We start from the raw sequence: 20,972 nt of genomic DNA on the forward strand, positions 1-20,972 counted from the left end.
TAATTAAAAACGTGAAATCTCACATGGACCATATTCTTTTTGTCTTTTATGAAAACAAAATATGTCCAATGATGTTCTTTAAAAATAAAATTTTTTTTAAAAAAATGTGGGTCGGCAGGGCTATCCAAATTTAGGGAAAGATTTCTTTCAAAATGCAATGGGATACACGATGCCCCACTTGTCGAAGCCGCGGCTATTATTAACAGGGATTGCTTGTACCACCACAAGCCACAATCGACCATTGCCCATTTTTCAAGAATACACGTTATTTCTTTCCCACAAAATCTGATTGTGTTTCCTCGAATTTTTGCCCTCGCCACATTTCTTATATCCGTTTGTTATACATATGTTGGTGACCAAGAACTAGATTTTAGTGGCGTAGTATCTGATTCTTGTACATATTATACGGGCTGTTGCGGACTTTTTTTCTTTGTTTCGTTTCTGGTTCGTGATAATACTAGTTTTTGGAATAAATTGGTCAGATTTTTTAACATGAAGCCCGGTTGTAGAATCTTTTTGCCTTGTAAGAACGCGCCTTTTTTGGTTGTTCCTTTCCCCGTATCCTCCAAGTTTTCGGTTTGTTCTAATTTTCAATTTAGAACCCACAAGTTTCACACGTGTTCCTCTCGGTTTTCGGGGTTTAAGACCATATTCAACAATGCGCAGAGATCATATTCTTCCCAAAATGGGAATTGGAGTCGGTCGGGTATTTTGTCAAACACCCTCTGTCGAGATTCTTGCCCAAGAAGCCATTTTGTGATTGTGAGTGCTGCATCAAATATCAGGGATTTGTCAACTTCTGTTGAAACCCACGTGAATGACAAGAATTTCGAGAGAATTTATGTGCATGGTGGGCTTAATGCCAAGCCATTGGCAGTGGAGAAGATTGATTTGGATTCAAATGCAGCGGTAAATGAAGATGAGATAGAATGTGGAAATCTCGAAAATGATGTAAAAAGTGAGAGAACAGATGAAACAAAGAGAGCGAGAGCAGGTAAAGAAGAGTCTGAGGTGGAAAAGGAGGCGTGGAGGCTGCTGAGGAAAGCCGTTGTGACGTATTGTGGGAGTCCTCTGGGGACTATGGCTGCGAATGATCCTAATGACAAGTTGCCTCTTAACTATGATCAGGTGTTTATAAGAGATTTTGTACCGTCGGCCTTCGCTTTTTTGCTGAAGGGGGAAGGGGAGATTGTGAGGAATTTTCTGCTTCACACCCTGCAGCTACAGGTATTATGATTTTCAATTTTGTCCGTTTACGTACACATATATCGATGATATATCCGTGCATTATATTTATTTTGTTTTTAAATTTGATATATGATGAATTCCACTTTCTACATTCTTGTAGGTTGTTAAACTTACAAAAGCTGAATTTCCCCCCTAAATTGGTCATTTTTAAGACTCCATTTTCAATGGATTGAGATTATGGAAAGTTAATTGTTTGAGTGGATTATTTTACATGTTTTAGAGGTATCCAATGATTGCATAATGCAAATGATAGAAAGTTAACTTAGAGTGGAAGAAATACGTGACAATTGGGATCAATCAAATACGGCTGAGGAATCGAATCTCGGTGTGTGGTGGCATTTTATAGGAATATTGTTTAGAAACTTGTAAACTTTTCCATTTTAAAAGATCGAGGCTCGACAAGTTTTCTGGGAATTCCAATGTGGTGGTGGCTGGGAGGTTGAATGAATTTAATTATGAGAAGATTTACAATTTTAAATGCTTTTCTTATTTGTTGTAACAGAGAAGACCTTTGACTCTATATTTTACTCTGGCATATGAGTGTATGCTGAAGGTTTCGGTTGATGAGAACTAAAGTAGATTTTAAATCTGTACATAAATGCATGTCGAGTTAGAAATGCAATGCTGGTTTCTCTTTGTTGCAATTTCCTTTTAAGTTTCAGTCTACAATGTGCTATTCATTTTCTTAGAGCAACTACATGGTTAAAAGATGATAACGATAAACCAATGAGGTAAGTACGAAAATGATTTGTTGCTCAGGCTTAGTTCTTGGTTTACTAAAATATTTATCTTACTGATCTTGGTGGAGGTCACTTGGGGTGTGATTTGGTTCATAATTCTTCTCATTTAAATTTATTGTTCCTTATGTTCTCCTATTTGTTACTAGAGTTGGGAGAAAACAGTGGACTGTTACAGCCCTGGACAGGGATTGATGCCAGCAAGTTTTAAAGTTAGATTCGTAGCTTTAGATGATAACAAGTTCGAAGAAGTTTTAGATCCTGATTTTGGAGAGTCAGCTATCGGCCGTGTAGCACCTGTCGACTCTGGTACGTGTGTTTCTAGTTAATGCTAGTGATTGATAGTTATATTTGAGTTTGAATAATATGTAGCCTTATTTGATCTCTTTTCTTATCTCTGTCCCTTCCTAGTTTCATTTCTTATGAAAATGAGCTTTGCTTAATTCAACTGCATATGAATTAGAACACCCATTTGTGTCAAATCGACTTGCTGGTTCTTAAAAATTAAAATTGTAAGTTTTGTGTAGGACTATGGTGGATCATCTTACTAAGAGCTTATGGGAAGCTTACCGGTGACTATGCATTACAGGAACGGGTGGATGTTCAGACAGGGATAAAACTTATTCTAAACCTTTGCTTGTCTGATGGTTTCGATATGTTTCCTTCATTGCTTGTCACTGATGGCTCTTGTATGATAGATCGACGAATGGGTATTCATGGGCATCCCTTAGAGATTCAAGTAAGTTCTTCCCCCAGTTTTTGTATGTTTATTTATAAATATCTTAGCCATTTTTATTTTGGGCCTTTTTTACAAACTGTTTTCTTTACTTTTATTGGTCGCTCAAAAGTCTCATGGACTTTCTTTTCTGATACATAACTATCTATTCGAATTTTTTGAAATTGATAGCAACTCTCATTAATTTTAGCTGTTAAGGTTGGTGAAGAAAAGCTCATATATGTCCTCGTGAATTCTGAAATCTAGGCACAATGACATCTAAAAGTTCATTTTCTCTAAATCCATAATTTAAGTTGTCTGATTGTGCTGTTTTCTGTATTGTTCGTTGCTTTTAACTACTCCATGCAAGCCAAAGAAAAACATCTGTTGTGTGAGTGTCACCTGAGATATTTCCCCCTCTCTATCCATTAGCCCTTCTTCCTATCCACTTTCTTTGGGAGGAGGAGAGAAGGTTCACTGACTCTCTCTTTAATATCATAACCATAGCCCTGGGCAAGGATATGATAATTTATTTGATGGGCATTAATCCTCTTTGAAACATAGTTTAGGCTGCAAGCAAGGATCTCTTAGAATCTATGAGAAAATGCTTCACATTATAGAACACAATTCCCAGTGAAGATATAAGAAGTGACAGAGCATCCTCTTGCACTTGGATAGTTTTTAGTTTGGTGTATGGTTAGGTACTGAAACAATGCTTGTATGATATTTTGATTTAATAGAAACTGTCCAAGAAGTTCATATTTCAATTATTGGAAAAATAGAGAACAAAACAAAGTACAATTTATCTCGGGATGTCAATTAAAAATTGCATATTTGGTTCGCTATCGAATGTGGTGTGATTTACTTTCCCTGTGAATTTATAGGAGAGTATGTGTGATAAAGCTATCAAAAAATTCCTAGCAAATGCATACACACAATTGTTTTGAGATAGAAACTTTGGAACTTCAAAGGCTTGCTCTTAACATGTTTCATATTGCAGGCTTTGTTTTACTCAGCACTTCGATGTGCGCGTGAGATGCTTACATTAGATGATGGATCCAAAAATTTGGTCAGGGCTATCAGCAATAGGCTCAGTGCGCTGTCATTTCATATTCGCGAATATTACTGGGTTGATCTGAAGAAAATTAATGAAATCTACCGATATAAGACTGAGGAATATTCCATGGAAGCCACTAACAAGTTTAATATATACCCTGAACAAATTCCTCAATGGTTGATGCATTGGATTCCTGAGACGGGAGGTTATCTTATCGGCAATCTGCAGCCAGCTCACATGGACTTTAGGTTCTTCACACTCGGAAATCTCTGGTCCATAGTGTCGTCCTTGGGTACTCCAAAACAGAACGAGGCTATACTTAATCTTATAGAAGCAAAATGGGATGATCTTATTGGTCAAATGCCTTTGAAGATATGTTACCCTGCTCTGGAGTCAGAAGAATGGCGAATAATCACCGGCAGTGATCCAAAGAATACGTAAGTTCCCACAACTTGTGTCATGTGTTGATTTCAATTTCCAGTGTATGTGAAGGTTATTTACTACAAACATGTATAACTCTGTTCTTATGTGTGATCATGAAGCAGGCTTGAAAATTTTAAATGCTAAAATACTATGTCCTGAATGTCATTTATTGGAATATTTGCAGACCTTGGTCGTACCATAATGGTGGATCGTGGCCAACACTGCTATGGCAGGTAATAATAGCTTGGAAATTAATTTTTTCGTTTGCAAGAGACTTGTTGGAATGGAATCCCGTAGCTACAGTAATAAATTATTCATTTTGTTTTAGTTGATGAATAGATGGTGTTAAATAACATTAACCCATTATGATGGAAATGAAGTAAAAGAGCCATAAATATCAGGTTAATGTTGTTATAAACTTCAGAGGGTGAATTCTTGTATATTTGGTCCACATAACTCAAACATATACTCCAAGTATGTTATGTTGATACCAGATTCTCATGAATCTATATTGATCAACGACAAATAATCAGAGAGAAATGAAAGACGAGTATTATACTTTGTCATTGAAGTTGATCTATAAGAACCTTTTTTGAATTCTTCTCATATTCTCTCAGTTCACATTGGCATGCATGAAGATGGGTAGGACAGAACTGGCCAAGGAAGCAATCACTTTAGCCGAGAAAAGGCTTCAAACAGATCAATGGCCTGAGTATTACGACACAAGGAATGGAAAGTTCATAGGAAAGCAAGCTAGACTGTACCAAACATGGTCTATCGCTGGATATCTGACATCTAAAATGCTTCTAGATAATCCTAAAATGGCATCCCTTTTGTTTTGGGAAGAAGACTATGATCTTCTTGAAACCTGTGTCTGTGCTTTGAGCAACTCAAGCCGGAAGAAGTGCTCCCGTAGGCTTGCCAAGTCACAGATTCTAGTCTGAAAAAAACCAGATTCTCCAATAGACAAGATCCGGTTTCTGCTCTACATTAGGTAGCTTTACGAGTATCCCATGATGTTATTTTTATACGAAACAACTTGCACTGAGTTTCTCACACATATCGTTGCTTCGACTTGGGATGCTCTTAGGTGGAAGTGCCCTCAAATTTATACGAGTGGCCTCGTAGTTTATTTTAACTATACAAGTTTATATCGATGTATTTCATTTACAAGACTGGGAATATGAGATTTTTATTACGTAATCAATTTCATAGAGCAAGAAGCATATATTTGCCTATGCTTTGATGCTATGAATACTGTTCAAAATATTATTTTATTCTCACATATGAAACATTAAAATATTTTAACAATGCATCTAAAAATAACGAGAATAAATAAATGCGATAAATTAAAAATGCACAAATTTTTTTATGAATGTCTGGAGATTAATAACTATTGTGTCACTCATTCTTCTGCAGTCAGAAAAATTTAACTAGAAGACTTTGAATTATACAAACTTTTTATACAATACCGAACCAATCGATGACACAGTCTCAATTAGAAATCCTAGCACACTCTCAATGTTCTTGACCACAAGTCAACAACCAATTACACGTTCTTTATTGTCTTTGAGCAAAAGTTCTCACTCATTTATTCTTTGAAGAACATATATATTTTGTGTGAATGAGCTCTCTTCAATTTTTCAAATAATGTATTTTTCAATACTTAAACATGAAAGAATGTTCTACAAACTTCTTTTTGAGTGGATGATTTATCTTTAAAAACTCATCTATTATTTTGTTTCTCACATCTCACTTTCTTGTGCTTGATCTTATTTCAACTCATCTTTCTTTTAATAATTTAATCATGCTTTAAATCCCCATCAAAAGCTTTTATTTGAGCTTCAAAGTATTGTATTTATAGTCTCCAATAACCGTCTAGAAAGCTTCTATACCACATCTAGAATTGAAACGATCATATTCGTGTTTCTGAAATTTTTCTGAGATCGAGCTGATTTTATTGTGCTAGTCGACCGAGATGATTTAACCAAGCTGAGTTGACCAAGCTGGTCCAGTCGGGCTGTCAAAAGTTGGGCTGATCCAAGTCGAGCTGGTGCCAAGCTAGTCCAAGTCGGGTTGTTTGTTTACATAGTTATAGCTCTTAATTTGTCAATTTGTGGGCAAAGTGATGACGTAAAGTTATAGATATTTGTCTTAGATTTTTATATAATCAATAATCACTTAATTTTGAGTTTTTATAAGATAGATATGCTCGCAATACAATATTATACAAGTTGTAACTTGTTTTTCATTCAGTACAACTAGTGCAAAACTAGTAACTTCATCGCCATATTTCTCTTGCTTAAGCTCTGATTCAGGATTCAACTTGTGAAGATAATTTGTGATTATTGTCTAAACTTCGTAACACATGCTGAATCATTATCGAGCTAAGAGATATGACCAAAATACAAGGACTGTTCTTTTCAAGCTGGTTGTTTTTTTCAAATGCACTCAGCTCGATCTTACGACCAATATTTTGCCTAGATAACATCCGAACCAGTCGAGCTGACATAAATATGACTTTTAGCTCTTTGTGTTGGTTGTTCAACTGTCTTAAATTTTGGTCATTTGGATCATCGAGCTATGAGATATGCTCAAAACAACCAGCTTCATCAAAAACTTAATTGTGTTGGAATTCGAGTTCCAGCATGATTGCTTATTTAAAAATTCTTCTTCCAACTACACACTATGAAATATATTAGTAACATAATAACATGTTTTATTATAACTTGTATTTCCGGACCCAACATATCTTAATTTGGATTAAAAATTATTAAAATTTAAGATATTATTTAAAATAGAAATGGCTAAAATAAGAAAATATCATATGAAATAGAAACTAGAATTGTAAATTAATTTAAAATTTGAAAATCTCATCATATATAAATTTTAAGCCACATTCTCATATATTATATTGCTATTTCTTCTTTAAATTTAATGAATAAATTTTAGTTCAACCGTAACCGAAACTATTAGTAATGGGAACCATATTCAAGCGATTTGGTTTTGGTCTCATCTCTAATTAAAACTGGAACCATCGAAATGGTGTTTGTAACAAAGTTTTTTTTGATATACTGTTAGACAACTAGGTGTAACATCGTACGACAACCTTAAAATTTCTTTATCTTCATTTAAGTTTCATTTACTACGGAAAAATAAAATATATGTTTTTTCTTACAAGTAGATATATTAAAATTAATCTATTTATTATATATATATAAAAAAAAGATACAATATTTTTAAGCAATTACAGAAAATCGTATTACTACTTCGAAATATGTCCATGAAATAGAGAATAAATCAAATTCGTGATATGCATCTTGCATCAACTGTTCGAGATTAAACAAATAAAAAACATGACTTTAGAAAACGTGAAAATAATATAAAACTATTTTTCTATTATTAACAAAAAACAAATTATAAATTATTGGTTTTTCAAAAGAGCAAAATATTCAAACAATAGAACTTGACTTAATACCCAAAATGATGACAGAGAAACAAAATAAAATCTAAAATAAGATTATAAGAAGATATTATTGGAACAAAATATATATATATATATATACAAATGATTAATATTAAAAAAAAAATACAAACGTGCATAATGAATATGATGACAAGATAATTTTATAGTCATGAGAAAATAATAGATTAAAATAAGAAAGACATAAAATATCGAGTTATTAAGATAAATTAAAATAAGAGTTAAATTCCTGAACAAACACCTTTGTTCGTACGTGTTTTTAAGTAGTGTTTTTAAGGATATGTGTGCTCAATTATTAAAAACACGTTTTCCAAAACATCTGCTTTCATGTTACACGACAGTATTTTTTCCTAGTTAATTTAAATGACGCTTATTTGTTGTCAAATCTTATCTTAACATTACTATGAACTATCATATTTACTATTCTTCCAATAAAGTGCATCTTCTTAAAATTGTAGAAAGAACATAAAATCTCAATTAAATTCGATGATATTATTTGTTAAGCTGAATTTCTTAAAATTATTTTATAAATAGAAGTTTAAACAATTTTATATTTGGATTTGGCACTAAAAACACACTTTCTATGTATAAAAAAAGGTTGTTAAATTAATTAAAAACAACATGATGTTTTGGTTTTTACAAAATCTATAATTTCAACAAATCTGCATCACTATCACCTTGTATTTGGCACGCTGAGCCTCAAAGTTAGATAAATTACATCAGAATTTCCAAAATAATATTTGGAATAAATTCAAGTCCAGATGTCTATCCCATGGAAAATTATGCTTTAATCATCTGTTTAAAAAAAAAAGTTAACTGAGAACAAGAAGACAGGAACATTAAGATTGACATCCACTCACCTCAAACCACCCCCACCACCCAAAAGTAAAGGGACTCATACTAAGAGCTGGCCATCGAGAGGAAAGCTTTTTCAAGAAAATAATGCAAAAAAATATGCGCGTGACCAGTAATGAAATACCTTCCTGTTTCCTTTTGTGCTTGAAGTTAGAGGGCTTCATTTCTTGAAAAATGACAACTCTTGATCTTTGAATTCATGGGATTGATCAAGTAATGGTCGCTGTCATGAGGCTTTGAGTCTCCACTCCACTTCCATTACACAAATTGTTAATCAAGGACTCCATGTGCTTAATAGTTTTCGGCATTGAACCAGTAAGTACCTACATAGAATGGTAATTCGAAATCACGCCAACAGATTTTAGTCAAGTGTCATATGTGAGATGACACCGATGTTCGTGAAGTTCCCAGTAGCCTTCGGCAGCTAAAAAAGAACTGTTAGAGAGAGGTGGAGTTGGATATAGCATCCTGTGGTATGTGAAAAAACCAAATGGAAGATCGCCCCTCTACGTTTCCGAAGAGCTTGTGTGATAGAGCCTATACTGTCCGATGATCATTACATTATAACTCACATGAATTAGACCAATTTACTTCCCTCTAACAAATATGTAGTTTCTTGAAATTTTATTTCCTAACACTTCTAATCGCTTAAGATTGGATTTTCAATTAACTTTTTAAAGGACAAAAAACTAGTGGAATGTTCTACCAGATTCTTCGCAACAAGCAATTTTCACGACATTTCCAGAAACATTGGGAATAATTAACCAGACACCGTAGGCCTTTAACATACTTTTAAGGATCCAGAAAACATAATATGCTGCTCATGATGTTATCATCTATAAATGAAAAAATATTGGTGTTGAGGGTAGCTTGCTATTTCACAAAGCTTAAGTTGTCATTGGGCTCAATTTACATGTATTCAACAAACACAAAGGGGGTTCTCACCAATTTATTTTCACATTGGATATTTGCTCTTTTAACATACCATTGAGTTGATACACCATCCAGCCATAAAAAAAATGATAAGACTCCCAAATGATGGAGCAATTATCCACGAAGATTACTTTTTCAAAGAGTTACCTCATATCCTGATTCTGTGATTAGAACTTCATCTTCTATCCTTATCCCAATTCCTTGATACCTACATATCATGCCCAACCTCATGAATAATTTGAAGTGATTACTAATAGCTTGATCAAAATGAAAATCAAACAATCCTGTTTACAGCTTAAACAAGGGCAGGGCAAGGATGGGATTAAGAGATATTTTGAAGTGAACTCAGTAATTTAGAGAAAATTAACCAGTACAACATGGTGGGAAAAGTAAGCATTTTCTACTAACAGGAGAAAATATCAAGTAAGAGATATTTGACCACACAACAAGCGCCCTTTAATAGAAATTACTGGTCTCGTGTTGTAAGAGCATCAAAACATTCGTGGTTTCTTTTGATTGACTTACAGAGACATCTACTTAGATAATACAGCCAAAAGTTTATTTATGTTTCTGGAAGCATCTTCGTACTGTGGTATATCTGGCTCTAACATGTAGGTTGATCATCGAACAATCAAAACAATTTCCTCCAAATGGCTTATGCAGCATAAGTTTCGAGTCTGGTTTAGGGTTTTGCAAGTGAACATAGATACATTAGGTAGTAAAGTGACAAATGTACCTCCCTGGACAATCAAAATTAGAAGGAATGTAAACTCCTGGTTCAATAGTGATTACCTGTCAACGGAAAAAGTAGTATAAGATTTACAAAAGAAACAAGAAGAAGGCAGAAAACAGAAAACAGATTTAGAAAAGCAAGTGGAGGTATCTTTGTTACTTGTCCCTTTGTTTACAACTACAATGAACAACAAGTCAGTGCTACAATTTGGGTGCATCAAATTAACATTACTTTCTTGATAGATGAATGTTAAAATCAATCCTTCTTCCAATTACTACTGTTAAATCAGTTTCATAACAAAAGAGTTAAAACATCAAATCACTATAAAACTTACAACACCAGGCTTCAAGGAGCGGTCATAGCTAATTTTTGAGCAATCGTGAACATCCATTCCAAGATAGTGACCTAGGATATAATTAATGAATGGCACCAAATCAGGACAAATATCAAGGCACGATACATACAGCTGATTTATCCAGAAACAAAATTTCTGATACCAAAAAATTTAAGTAGAAAAGCGGGTGAAATAGTTTATAACCTATATTGGTTGGGTTCAGCGAATGGTAATTTTGAGGATTATCTTTTTTCAGTATTCCGATTTCTTTAAATCCTCTCCTCAATTTATTGACCTAACCAAAAAGTAGGAATCTTTATAGTAAGTAAGCTGTTTCTCAATTGATGATCAGAGATAGCAAAATAATCAAATTAGTGTTCGTGGTACACAGGTAAAATATGTTACAGCAAATAAAATGCGAGGAACACATTAAAAACATAGAAGAATGCACTGGTAATTTCTCAAAAGAACAAAACAACCAATATCCAAATGATTCCCAATCTAAGTACACGCAAACATGAAAAATATATAATAAAGGTAGACGTACCTAGATATCATTTGTTTTACTACGTCAAGTTGAAAACAAGGGAAAACTAAAACTGAGAAACTACTTTCTATCCAAGGATCTAATCTAATTTAAGCAACGAGAACATAAGAAAGACATGTCGGGTCTGTTCAAGCTTTACCGAATAGTTGTGTATTTCTCGAATGCTTGTGCCCGGTCTGCAGAGCTTTACACATTCCTCATTTGTCTCCAATAAAAGGTCATAAAGTTCTTCCTGAATAATCACATGAAAAACATTACTCTAGATTAACATCAGAGGGCAAATCATTTGAAGCTTTAAAAATGAAACTGTTTAACCTTTTGATAGGAGGACAATTAAAAGCCTCAAGCATCTTATCACATCAGAACAAAACACAAAATTAGTCACACATTAACCCTTTGATTGGAGGACAATTAAAAGCCTCAAACATCTTATCACAGCAGAAAAAAACACAAAATTAGTCACACATTAAGAGCAGTTTATCGCCACCACATATAAACCATTCTTTCCAATAGTCCATGTGGGACATAACAATCACCCGTTTGTTGGATATTTGGCATCCTTGTTATGCTCCTTCACAATCTAGGACCAACATGAATGGTGGCCTAAAGGATTGGTGATCGCAAGAAAGCCTTGTTTAAATGTGCCCAACCAAGAAGCTTGACATCTGTCACTTTTTAGTCTTTCATTTCATATTTCAAGCGGGATGGAGGCTCAAAATACCTACTTAAGAACATGGCATCCTTATCGTGAAGTAACAAAATGCAAGATCGTTCCACTAGTTGTTCGGATTCTAGAGATTACTCCTGCCGACCTAACTCGTGAATCAAACACTTATCCCATCGATTAATATACAGATCTCACACACGCAAGTGACTCCAAATTGATAGTCAAAAGAATAAATATTTTTGTTTGTACTACGTGGCTGGGTAGATTAAGTTGATACTTATGTCGGGGGCAATAATTGTCCCTGCTTGGTAGAACGATCGAACCGTGGTCCTTGAGCTGCTGTGCGGTTTAAAAGATTTGAATTGCAACATTATCACCAGCTATAGCTTTTGGTAAAGCGGCAAGCGTTCGGTCCTACAACTTATTTGGTTATTCTTAAACAATAAAATTTTCCTTACCGTAATATCTTTTACATGATCAAAAGCTAAAATTAATATATATAATCAATCAAGGAACCTAAAATTGTAGTAAAATGGCTGCCACAAATATATTGGTTGCTAACAACAAAACACAAACCAAGAAGAAACATTCAAATGGAGTACACATCTACTTCAAATTCCATTTATACATCCTTCAGTGCATGCACTCATAAGTGAGCTCTTATTAGTGGGGTAAAGATGTCTTCAAAAATGCCGAACATAGGTAAAAGTTTCGCTAGTTGAAAAATCTATAAAAGTACAGTCACGAGACTATGGTGAAGAAAGGCTGCCTAATTAATTATGAGAAGATGTAACAATGCAAAGATACCTGAGATGATGAAAATCTTCCGCAAGGTGGCCACGTACGAGTAAGATCACTAACATAACCATGGAGCTCACATCCAACATCCATGAGGACAAGGTCTCCTTCCGGTATCTGTACATAAGTTACATGAGTTAATTAGAAAATGGAATTTGAATGGAAATATTAGAGGAGTCAGACTCACTCTCTGATCATTCCTTGCATAATGTATAACACTTCCATTGGGCCCTCCGCCAACTACAGGATTGAACCTGTAAAAACAAAAATTGAAGATGACATTAAAATCATCAGCCTGGTACACAATAGGTAATCACAGTCTATATCCTTGCTAACAACTGCAGGAAATGGATATAAAGATAGATTTTTCAAAATAGAGAAACTTTTCAATCTTCATCATCATGGAAGTTTAAATTTCTCCACACTAACATTTTGCTTCAAGGTAATATTTTCATCTTGTAGAAAGGGATTGAAAGCAAATTTGTGATTTGATGTTGCTCTGCCCATTATCAACTTCTACAAGTAAAAAGGAAAACACTTACGCCATTCTTTGCGCGCCTCTCATTCTGCATTCATATTCAAACTTTGCTGAAAGCATTCCTTCGCTAGGAAATAATTTTGAATGCATCATCGTTTGGAGTAGAGCCTATCCAATATGAACTATGTAAAAACTATCACAGAGGAAAAGTAGGAAAATACTTTGCTGGCAAATTACCATGTCAGAAAGTGGAGTGTGAGTTTAACGTTCAATGCCGTTTAGTTGGGTTATGTTACGAGCCCAACTTCAATTGTGGGGGACTTGGGTCCAATGTGCCCAGATACAGCAAAAGGCCCAAGCAAGATAAACATTGAGAAACCCAAAATAGTAAATGTGTATACCAGAAGGAACAAGGGGAAAACACATGATGTGGGAGGGGGGATTTAAATATCAGTTAGAAGGGAGGAGAGAATATTCAGTTATATTTTTGTTGAGTGATCACTAGCATTTGCTAGGGAGAGAAATATTGTACAGAGCACCTAAACTCTGGGTTTCCATTTCTTCATTCAATATAATATTCCATTTTCGTACTGTTCTATCATTTGCAATTGTTGTGCGTGATTCTCTGAACATAACATGTTATCCAAGCACATCTAATTTAGAATGGCAAATCATGAAGTTTGAAAAAAAGGGCAGCAGCAAGTCTGAAGAAATCAATGGTGAGCTTGGTTTTTAAAAATAGTTCCGACAATGGAAAATGTGATGGCTAGAGAAGAAACAAAAATGCATATACTGAAACTATTAGCTCACTGATTCCGAAGATGAGTGTGTAATAAGAAACAGCAATAAAATAAATTTTTCAAAAAAACAGTAGCATCATATAAGAAATTGCATTCAAAAAACCAGTAGCATCCATATAAAAATTGTGTGATAAATCAGAACATTATTCTTGTGCTAGAGTTTTGATCTCTCATTAAGAGTATAACTTTCAAAAGGTAAAAGGGCATGCATGGAAATTCCAGATCATCTATTCAAACTGTAAGCTCATGAATATAACCAAAAGGTGTAGTTTGAGCCGGAGACTACGCCTGGACAGAAAAAATGCATCCAAGAGAATAAGCTTGTTTAACCCTTACACAAACTCAATACCTGACAAGCTATAGATGCAGAATGTCTCATCAAGTTGAGCTCTGCTTGAGATTTAACCCACCGTGCTTCGTGAGTATAGACTGAAAAATCTTTGACTTTGCCATTGAAAGTTGCTCTTTGAAATGCCTCCAAGTTTGTATAAATAGATTTAGATGTACTAATATTATGAAACAACAGGGACGATCTTTCTATCATCCTTGAGAGAATCTGAAATAAGAAAGTTAAGAGAGTTGGAGGAAAAAAAAGTAAATAGAGCATATAAATTCTAAAGCCAGAGACACAGTGTTAGTTATAAGCCTAACCCAAACACTGGACTTGATCTATGTACGAAAGGTTGGCACAGAGGCAAGCAAACGAGTTTTCAAATTTTATTTCTCGGAAAGATAGTGAACGACTAAACCGGAAAATGGAAAATATTATATTTCAGATGTAGATTACCTTATTTTTTTTATTTTTTATTTTTTTTATAAGAAACGTATATTATTAATATTAGAATAAGAATTTTTACAAAGTGGACTAGTAGTCCACTGTCATAATGAAAAGCACAAAATGATTTATCTCAATGATTTACCTTATTAGAAAGTTAACCTTTATCACATATTCATCCACGCTTCCTAAACTTTATAAACCCAGCGAGGCAATCCTTTAACACAATTGATGAGTTACAAATAAAAAGATTATCTGGAATAAACAATATTTTTATCGTTGGTGAAACATAACAGGGCTTATTTGTTTTGCAGGCAGAGCTGCAAAGCTAATGATGAATTGTAATCTACATGTAGTACAAACATAAAATTTGTCTTTAAATAGTTGAAATTACAAACAGTTGAGACATCAGGAGTATAGATAAATAAGCTGTTATTTTCAATCAAATCACAAACGAAAGATAGTTCTTGATGATAAGATGAGGGGAATACATTAGTACTAAAGCAATGGACATAGCCATTTCTAACCTTCACCTCGTGAAATAAACCTCAATCTGGAGAAAAATTTAGGAAGATACAGCAATTATTGAACTATTTAGAATTTAGTATGAAATATTACTATGTTTCCAAGTGTATCTCACTTATGCACATATGAAATATGTTGAAAGTATATGAAATATGCTATGAGGAAGACAGTCAATACCTTATCAAGCATGCTTAGTGGGTAAGCTTTGTCAGCCTTGAAAGTGCCAAGAGCTACATCAACTCCAGCAATCTCACCTTGCCACATGACATCCTGAAAAATGAACTAATTGTTACAACTAGAACTTGATAGCTTCGTTCTCAAAGTTTATTTGGTATTTGTCATTTCCATGGTTCAGACAAGTCTTACTTCAAAGGGAGTTACTTGTATCTTGGATTACATGCACGCTGTTATCTTCTTAGAAGAACAATAATTAACAGGTTATTTTTAAAAAATAAGGGAAATTGTATGGAAATCCTTTGGCTTACATCAGGCTTTGCTTCTGGCATAAACATGCATAAACCACAGTCATGACCTAAAACTGCAATGCCACCTGGCTGTTGGCAGCCGGTGATGTATTGATAATCAGCATCTTGTCGAAATGTGTATGGCACAACGTCATTCATCATCTTCACTGGGGCAGATGCGACAATCGCTAGGCTATTCTGTGGAAGAAGTTCCAACAATTTCTTCCGTCTGGAGTTATATTCTTCACAACTTATGCCAGGTGTAATCTCTCCTTCCTTCATTATCTACGACAAAATTGATAGCAAAAGCTTAACTTTCCCTGTCCATAGTCAGTTCTCAATTGCTATAATAGCGTACATCAGTGTTGTAAGTAATGAAAGAACGTGTAGCAAATTCCACGGAAACACCTGAGGGTGTGTAGCAGCCGATGGCTGTCCCACATCACGAACTGCCCAAGTAGAATGTGCACTGACCTTGACTACCTTTTTAATCAATGGCTCACAAACATGAGTTAAAGAAAATGCATGTCATATAAATTCTATAATATACTCCATAAAAAACGTGAACTAATCTACAACCTTTAAAATAATATACCGTACATGTAATCCAAAAGATGATTTCTTTCACAACTAACAAGTGCAATGGACTCGTAGAGAAATAAATGAATAACCCAATGACTATAACATGGTAGATAAAAGACTTAAAACGAGCAGGAAGTGAATTACAGGCTCAGCTACCAGTTCTTGCACAAATAAAAGTGAATTCAATTTATTTTATTTAAAAAAAAAATCGTTTACAGTATATACAACCACTCTACTGTCAACTTCAAACTGAACTTGAATCATCGCCCATAGAACTCCCAGGGACAAAACCAATCAATTAATCAAATTGAATTACGATTCTAGATTTCACAAAACAAGGGAAATGAATATATAAAACAACGCAACCACTTCAAAAATGAATCAACTTAGAACATGGAAACGAGTTTAAACGAAAAAAAAACAGAGAGAAATGACAGTGGGTATGTAGGAAAAATACGAACTTGATTCAAGACATTGGATGGGTATATGCGCAGTAGATTTCTTCGAGCAATATGCATAACTAGTCGCTTTAGTTTCCTCTCTTTATGTGATGGGATTGGAATTTTTTTCCTTATTGTGTATTGCTTGACAGCACGAGAAATTACTGGGAGTTTAAAGTTTGCATTTTAATTCAGTTTAGGGTTTAGGCCAGCAGATGCATTGTTTGGTTACTTGTTCTTGAAAAAAACAAAAATAAGAAATTTTAGTTTTTAAAAAAGATTTTTTTAATTGTTTTTTAAAACTATTTTATAAGAAAAATATTTTTAAAAATTGTTTGTTTCATGTTTTGGGGAAAAATGGGAAAAAGAACTGGAAGTTGAATAATTTGGATAATCAACAATTTTTGCTTAAAATAAAATCGCAGCTATTTATTTATGAGAAAATTGTATGACATGAATATCCTAAAAACATGAGGGATCTATAAGATAGGGATTCATATAATCTAATAATATTGGGGAGATAAATTTTGAAATCGAGTTTTTTGAGCTCGAGTAACTAAATAAATTATCGAGTCGAACTCGAAAATTACTACTTGAGTCGAGTCCAGCTCAAACTCGAGTAATTGGATTTTTTTCAAACCCATCTCGATTGCAGCCCTAGGCGTGTCTCAAAAAATGGCGAGTTAGGTTAGCAATATCTCAACCTACCTAAATGGCAGGTTGCGGGCCGATCCGCTATGCTGTCCTGTTTGACAACTCTACTCTTAACCTTAGCTATGATATTAACTATATGATCGAATGTTTATCTCTTTACAATAAGCTATCTAATATTTTAAATCATAAATCATCTCAAAACATCATGTTTCGATTGTTTTACTTAGTAAGACAATCATTGCACTCCAACAGAGATTTTTCCTAGAAATAGGAATGTAATCCAGTCGAGCCGAGTCAAACCAAACTCTCTGTTAATGTTTGATTTTGACTCACTTACAGTCGAGCCGAACTCGAGTTTTATTTAACAAATATATTAATAGTTTAAGAATTTATTCGAACTTAAACGAACTTAATATATATATAAATCATAAATTTAAATATTCATTAAATAAATTTAAAAATAAATTATATATTAGATAAAAATATATTATTCGTATTAAAATTTATAAATTTATTCTAACAAATAAATTTAATAAATTTTTTCATATTTTTTATAAGTAAAAAGTAAAAACTATAAATCAAATATCGAACTATTATATTTATCTTTAAGAGCTAACTCAGAAGTCTACTAAATAACATGTTCACGAGCTAACAAGTCAAATATTGTAAAACTTGACATTTGTTTGTTTATCTTAATGAACCTCATCAATTTAACTCAAACAAACTTTTATCGAATCGAACTTCGAATAATTTACAGACAGCTTGACTCATTTATATCACTGCCTACAAACAACATAGAAGTCCATGATATTTTTTGATAGCCAAAGCTCTTTCTGTTATGACGAATAATGCTAGAAAGTTGGTTGACAAATACATCATTGGAAAAGAGTGTCCCAAAGAAAACGTGATTGAGATTACCACGTTGTTATTATATGTATTTAATGCTTAAATAGTATTTTCTATTACAATATTAAATAATACAAACAAAATACACAATATGTTTTCTATATAATTCCAACAAATTGATACCCAAAACATTTCCCTCACATATTTATACACTGGTCGGATGATACCCAATATCGTTATCGAGTCGTGGCCGAGTCACCTACGCACTTGGGACTTTAACTTTGTTCGTGTTTCCCTCAAATTCATGTTATCATGTATTATTTTTTTTTTTTTTATCGATAAATCAAAATTATAGTGGTTTATGCTCAAGTCATAAGTAATTCTTGTTTCATTCTCACATCAAACACACAATTTGAAATATATGAGACGCAATATAGCTTTATTTAATATCTTTAATTTTTTTACCAACCCTTTAATTAGTTAAGCATATATAATCTTGTGACAAATCTTGTAAAAAGCATAAACATCAAGACATGTATACGGTCATGCTACATGTACAATGGAAGATATACATTATGTTACAAAATTATCTTAAATGTATTTTTAAAGAGTTTTTCAAATACAATTTACACAAAGATAATTTTGTCATTTCAAATTATTTTATAAGCTAATTTATAACTTTCCCGTACATATAACATTTTCATGACGTAATTACTATGCTCTCTTGCTTCCCAGTCACTCATGCACACATGCTTAGGTTTCCTCATATTCATCCACACTTCGAGATAAAGATCCTTCAATCCCGGCCTTCGAAACCTCCCCGACTGCTCTTTCGCCGCCTCCCTAAGATCCCTACTTCGTCCAGCCCACACTTCAATGATTTTTGAAGATTTATCTCTTGACCCGAAGCCGCTGCATAAATAGATAAAATTTCCCGGATTTTGAAACAACTCTGGACATCAGAGCATTCCCCTAAGCTAGGATCGATCGTCGTGGCTTTCGGTGGGGTTGCCTAGCAACCACCGCCGCTTGACTTTTGTTTCCTAAAAGTGAAAGCCCTCTGAGCTAGAATCAACAAGAACTTGACAAACCGTGCGTCTCAAGTTTTCTGGTTGCTCTAAAGTATCAGCCTCGATCATTGGGTTTTGATCAGGATCGTTTCTTTCCTCCTGCAGTAGAATTATTCAAGATATCCTTCGCCACACACACACACACACACACACACATGTACAGGGTTGATTGGTTTTCGAAAGAAAGAATGTAGTTGGTCTACTTTTTTTTTATTAGTAATATAATTAATGAATGATAATAATAATAAATATTTTTTAAAATAATAAATAACACAAAGTCAAGAATTTTGTTTATGAAAATTTACGAATGTTCATATTCCAACTATTGTTATTATTTTTTTATTGATTATATTAATAGAAAAAAAAATAAAAAAATAAATTGACCGATATGCACACACACCTTTTTTTAATTTTTCGAAGAATAAAACAATACATATTTAAATAAATAAAGATTTTTTTAAATAATAAAAAGAATACAAATTTTTTACGATAAATTACCTAATATTTTACAAATAAAAAATTTTTTGAAAAAAAAATTGTTTGATTGATTCATCATTTTAAAGTAATCTATCTTTCAAATTATTGAATTTGGTGGTGCTTTTTGTTGAAAAGTGAAATAACGAACTCGTTTTGTTAAAGAAGTTCATGGGTTAAAATCACTTTTTTTTTTAAATGTTTTTTCTTAAAAAATGTAGTGTTTGGTTAAAAAAAATTCATTTTAAAAAAAGACTTAATTTTAGAAGCTGTAATTTATGATTTTTTTTATACTTCTAATTCTTTTTAAAAATAAAAAAATCAATTTTAAACGTTTATTCAAATGTTAATATAAACACTTTAAAAAAAGTTTGACTCATTTAAATGTTTATTATTTTAAGCTACAACTTTTATATCCAAAATCACTTGAAATGTCCATGTGAATGATGTTAACGCAAATAAGATTTTTCAAGTCTTTAGAGTAATAATTACTTGTCCAACAAGAGAACAATTACTTGGTTCATTTTCCGTGTTTCTATATAACTTTCACTTCTACTCTCTCGTCTAAAATTTGTTTTCCGGACAAGGGTTAAAAATTCATTTATAAGATAAAATAAAATTATTAAAAAAAACTGATAAAATTAGGTTGTAATAATAAACAATGGTTTTATAAACTTATTCACCGCAGGTAGATAGATATATGCTACATCTCTAACAAATATTTATTTAAGATGTTATTATGACCATAATAAAGAGAGTCTCGTGTCGATACTATCAGGTCGATCTTACTCACCTATCCGAGGTGTGTTGTTATTTACACTTTATTTTATTGTTTTCATTTCGCTTCGTGAATAAATTTATGTATTCAATGGAATGTAGCTAACATAAAATGGAGTGCAAATAACATTAGTTTTAATCCGAAGAAAAAAGTAGAAGAATTTAAATATTCGATTTTTTTGTTTATTCAAATAATAATGGTATCTTTTTTTTCACTTTGTTTTTTTCCCTTGAGACGTTTGAGTTTTTATTTAGTTTTAACAGTTTTTATTTCAATAAATATATATAAACAAATTAAAAGCTGAGCTCAATTACGAGGCCTGGCCCAATCTTTGATCTCCCAACTGGATTGGGCATGTATGGAACTTTGTTCGGGCCCACAATATCAATCGGGCTCAAGAAAATAAATGTTAATCTTCAACGGGGAACAACTTTTGCCAAATTTTGGAAAATGAAATATTAATAAATGATTAAACTGGTACATAAATTATTATAAATAACTTAATTGATATATGATCTAACTAAAAGATTAATTTTACCCTTAATTGAAATTTCG

General features: G+C 33.1%; 2 protein-coding genes across 3 annotated transcripts; one reads left to right on the top strand and one right to left on the bottom strand.

The window, feature by feature from the left end:
* The first annotated feature begins 282 nt into the window (after nucleotides 1-282).
* Nucleotides 283-5,465, top strand: LOC140970217 (alkaline/neutral invertase A, mitochondrial-like). The gene is made up of 6 exons (XM_073431859.1): nucleotides 283-1,227; nucleotides 2,135-2,294; nucleotides 2,513-2,724; nucleotides 3,701-4,194; nucleotides 4,365-4,413; nucleotides 4,798-5,465. The coding sequence occupies exons 1-6, from the start codon at nucleotides 493-495 to the stop codon at nucleotides 5,122-5,124; spliced, it is 1,977 nt and encodes a 658-aa protein (XP_073287960.1). The 5' UTR covers nucleotides 283-492; the 3' UTR covers nucleotides 5,125-5,465.
* A 2,775-nt stretch (nucleotides 5,466-8,240) lies between these two features.
* On the bottom strand, nucleotides 8,241-16,779 carry LOC140970221 (intermediate cleaving peptidase 55, mitochondrial). 2 transcript variants are annotated; one of them, XR_012174094.1, is made up of 15 exons: nucleotides 16,617-16,779; nucleotides 15,982-16,056; nucleotides 15,595-15,858; nucleotides 15,287-15,379; nucleotides 14,159-14,365; nucleotides 13,074-13,177; nucleotides 12,719-12,785; nucleotides 12,541-12,648; nucleotides 11,206-11,298; nucleotides 10,724-10,814; nucleotides 10,520-10,590; nucleotides 10,189-10,244; nucleotides 9,600-9,660; nucleotides 8,644-8,842; nucleotides 8,243-8,459 (listed from the first exon to the last, which is right to left on the bottom strand). XR_012174094.1 is itself a non-coding variant. In XM_073431872.1 (14 exons), the coding sequence occupies exons 1-14, from the start codon at nucleotides 16,671-16,673 to the stop codon at nucleotides 8,729-8,731; spliced, it is 1,461 nt and encodes a 486-aa protein (XP_073287973.1). In that variant the 5' UTR covers nucleotides 16,674-16,779; the 3' UTR covers nucleotides 8,241-8,728. The 2 variants fall into 2 exon arrangements, 1 of the variants encoding a protein (XP_073287973.1); XM_073431872.1 differs by having other exon boundaries at nucleotides 8,241-8,842.
* Nucleotides 16,780-20,972: the final 4,193 nt, after the last annotated feature.

Source organism: Primulina huaijiensis, chromosome 2 (genome assembly GCF_012295235.1).
Source record: "Primulina huaijiensis isolate GDHJ02 chromosome 2, ASM1229523v2, whole genome shotgun sequence".
NCBI classification, from domain to species: domain Eukaryota; kingdom Viridiplantae; phylum Streptophyta; class Magnoliopsida; order Lamiales; family Gesneriaceae; genus Primulina; species Primulina huaijiensis.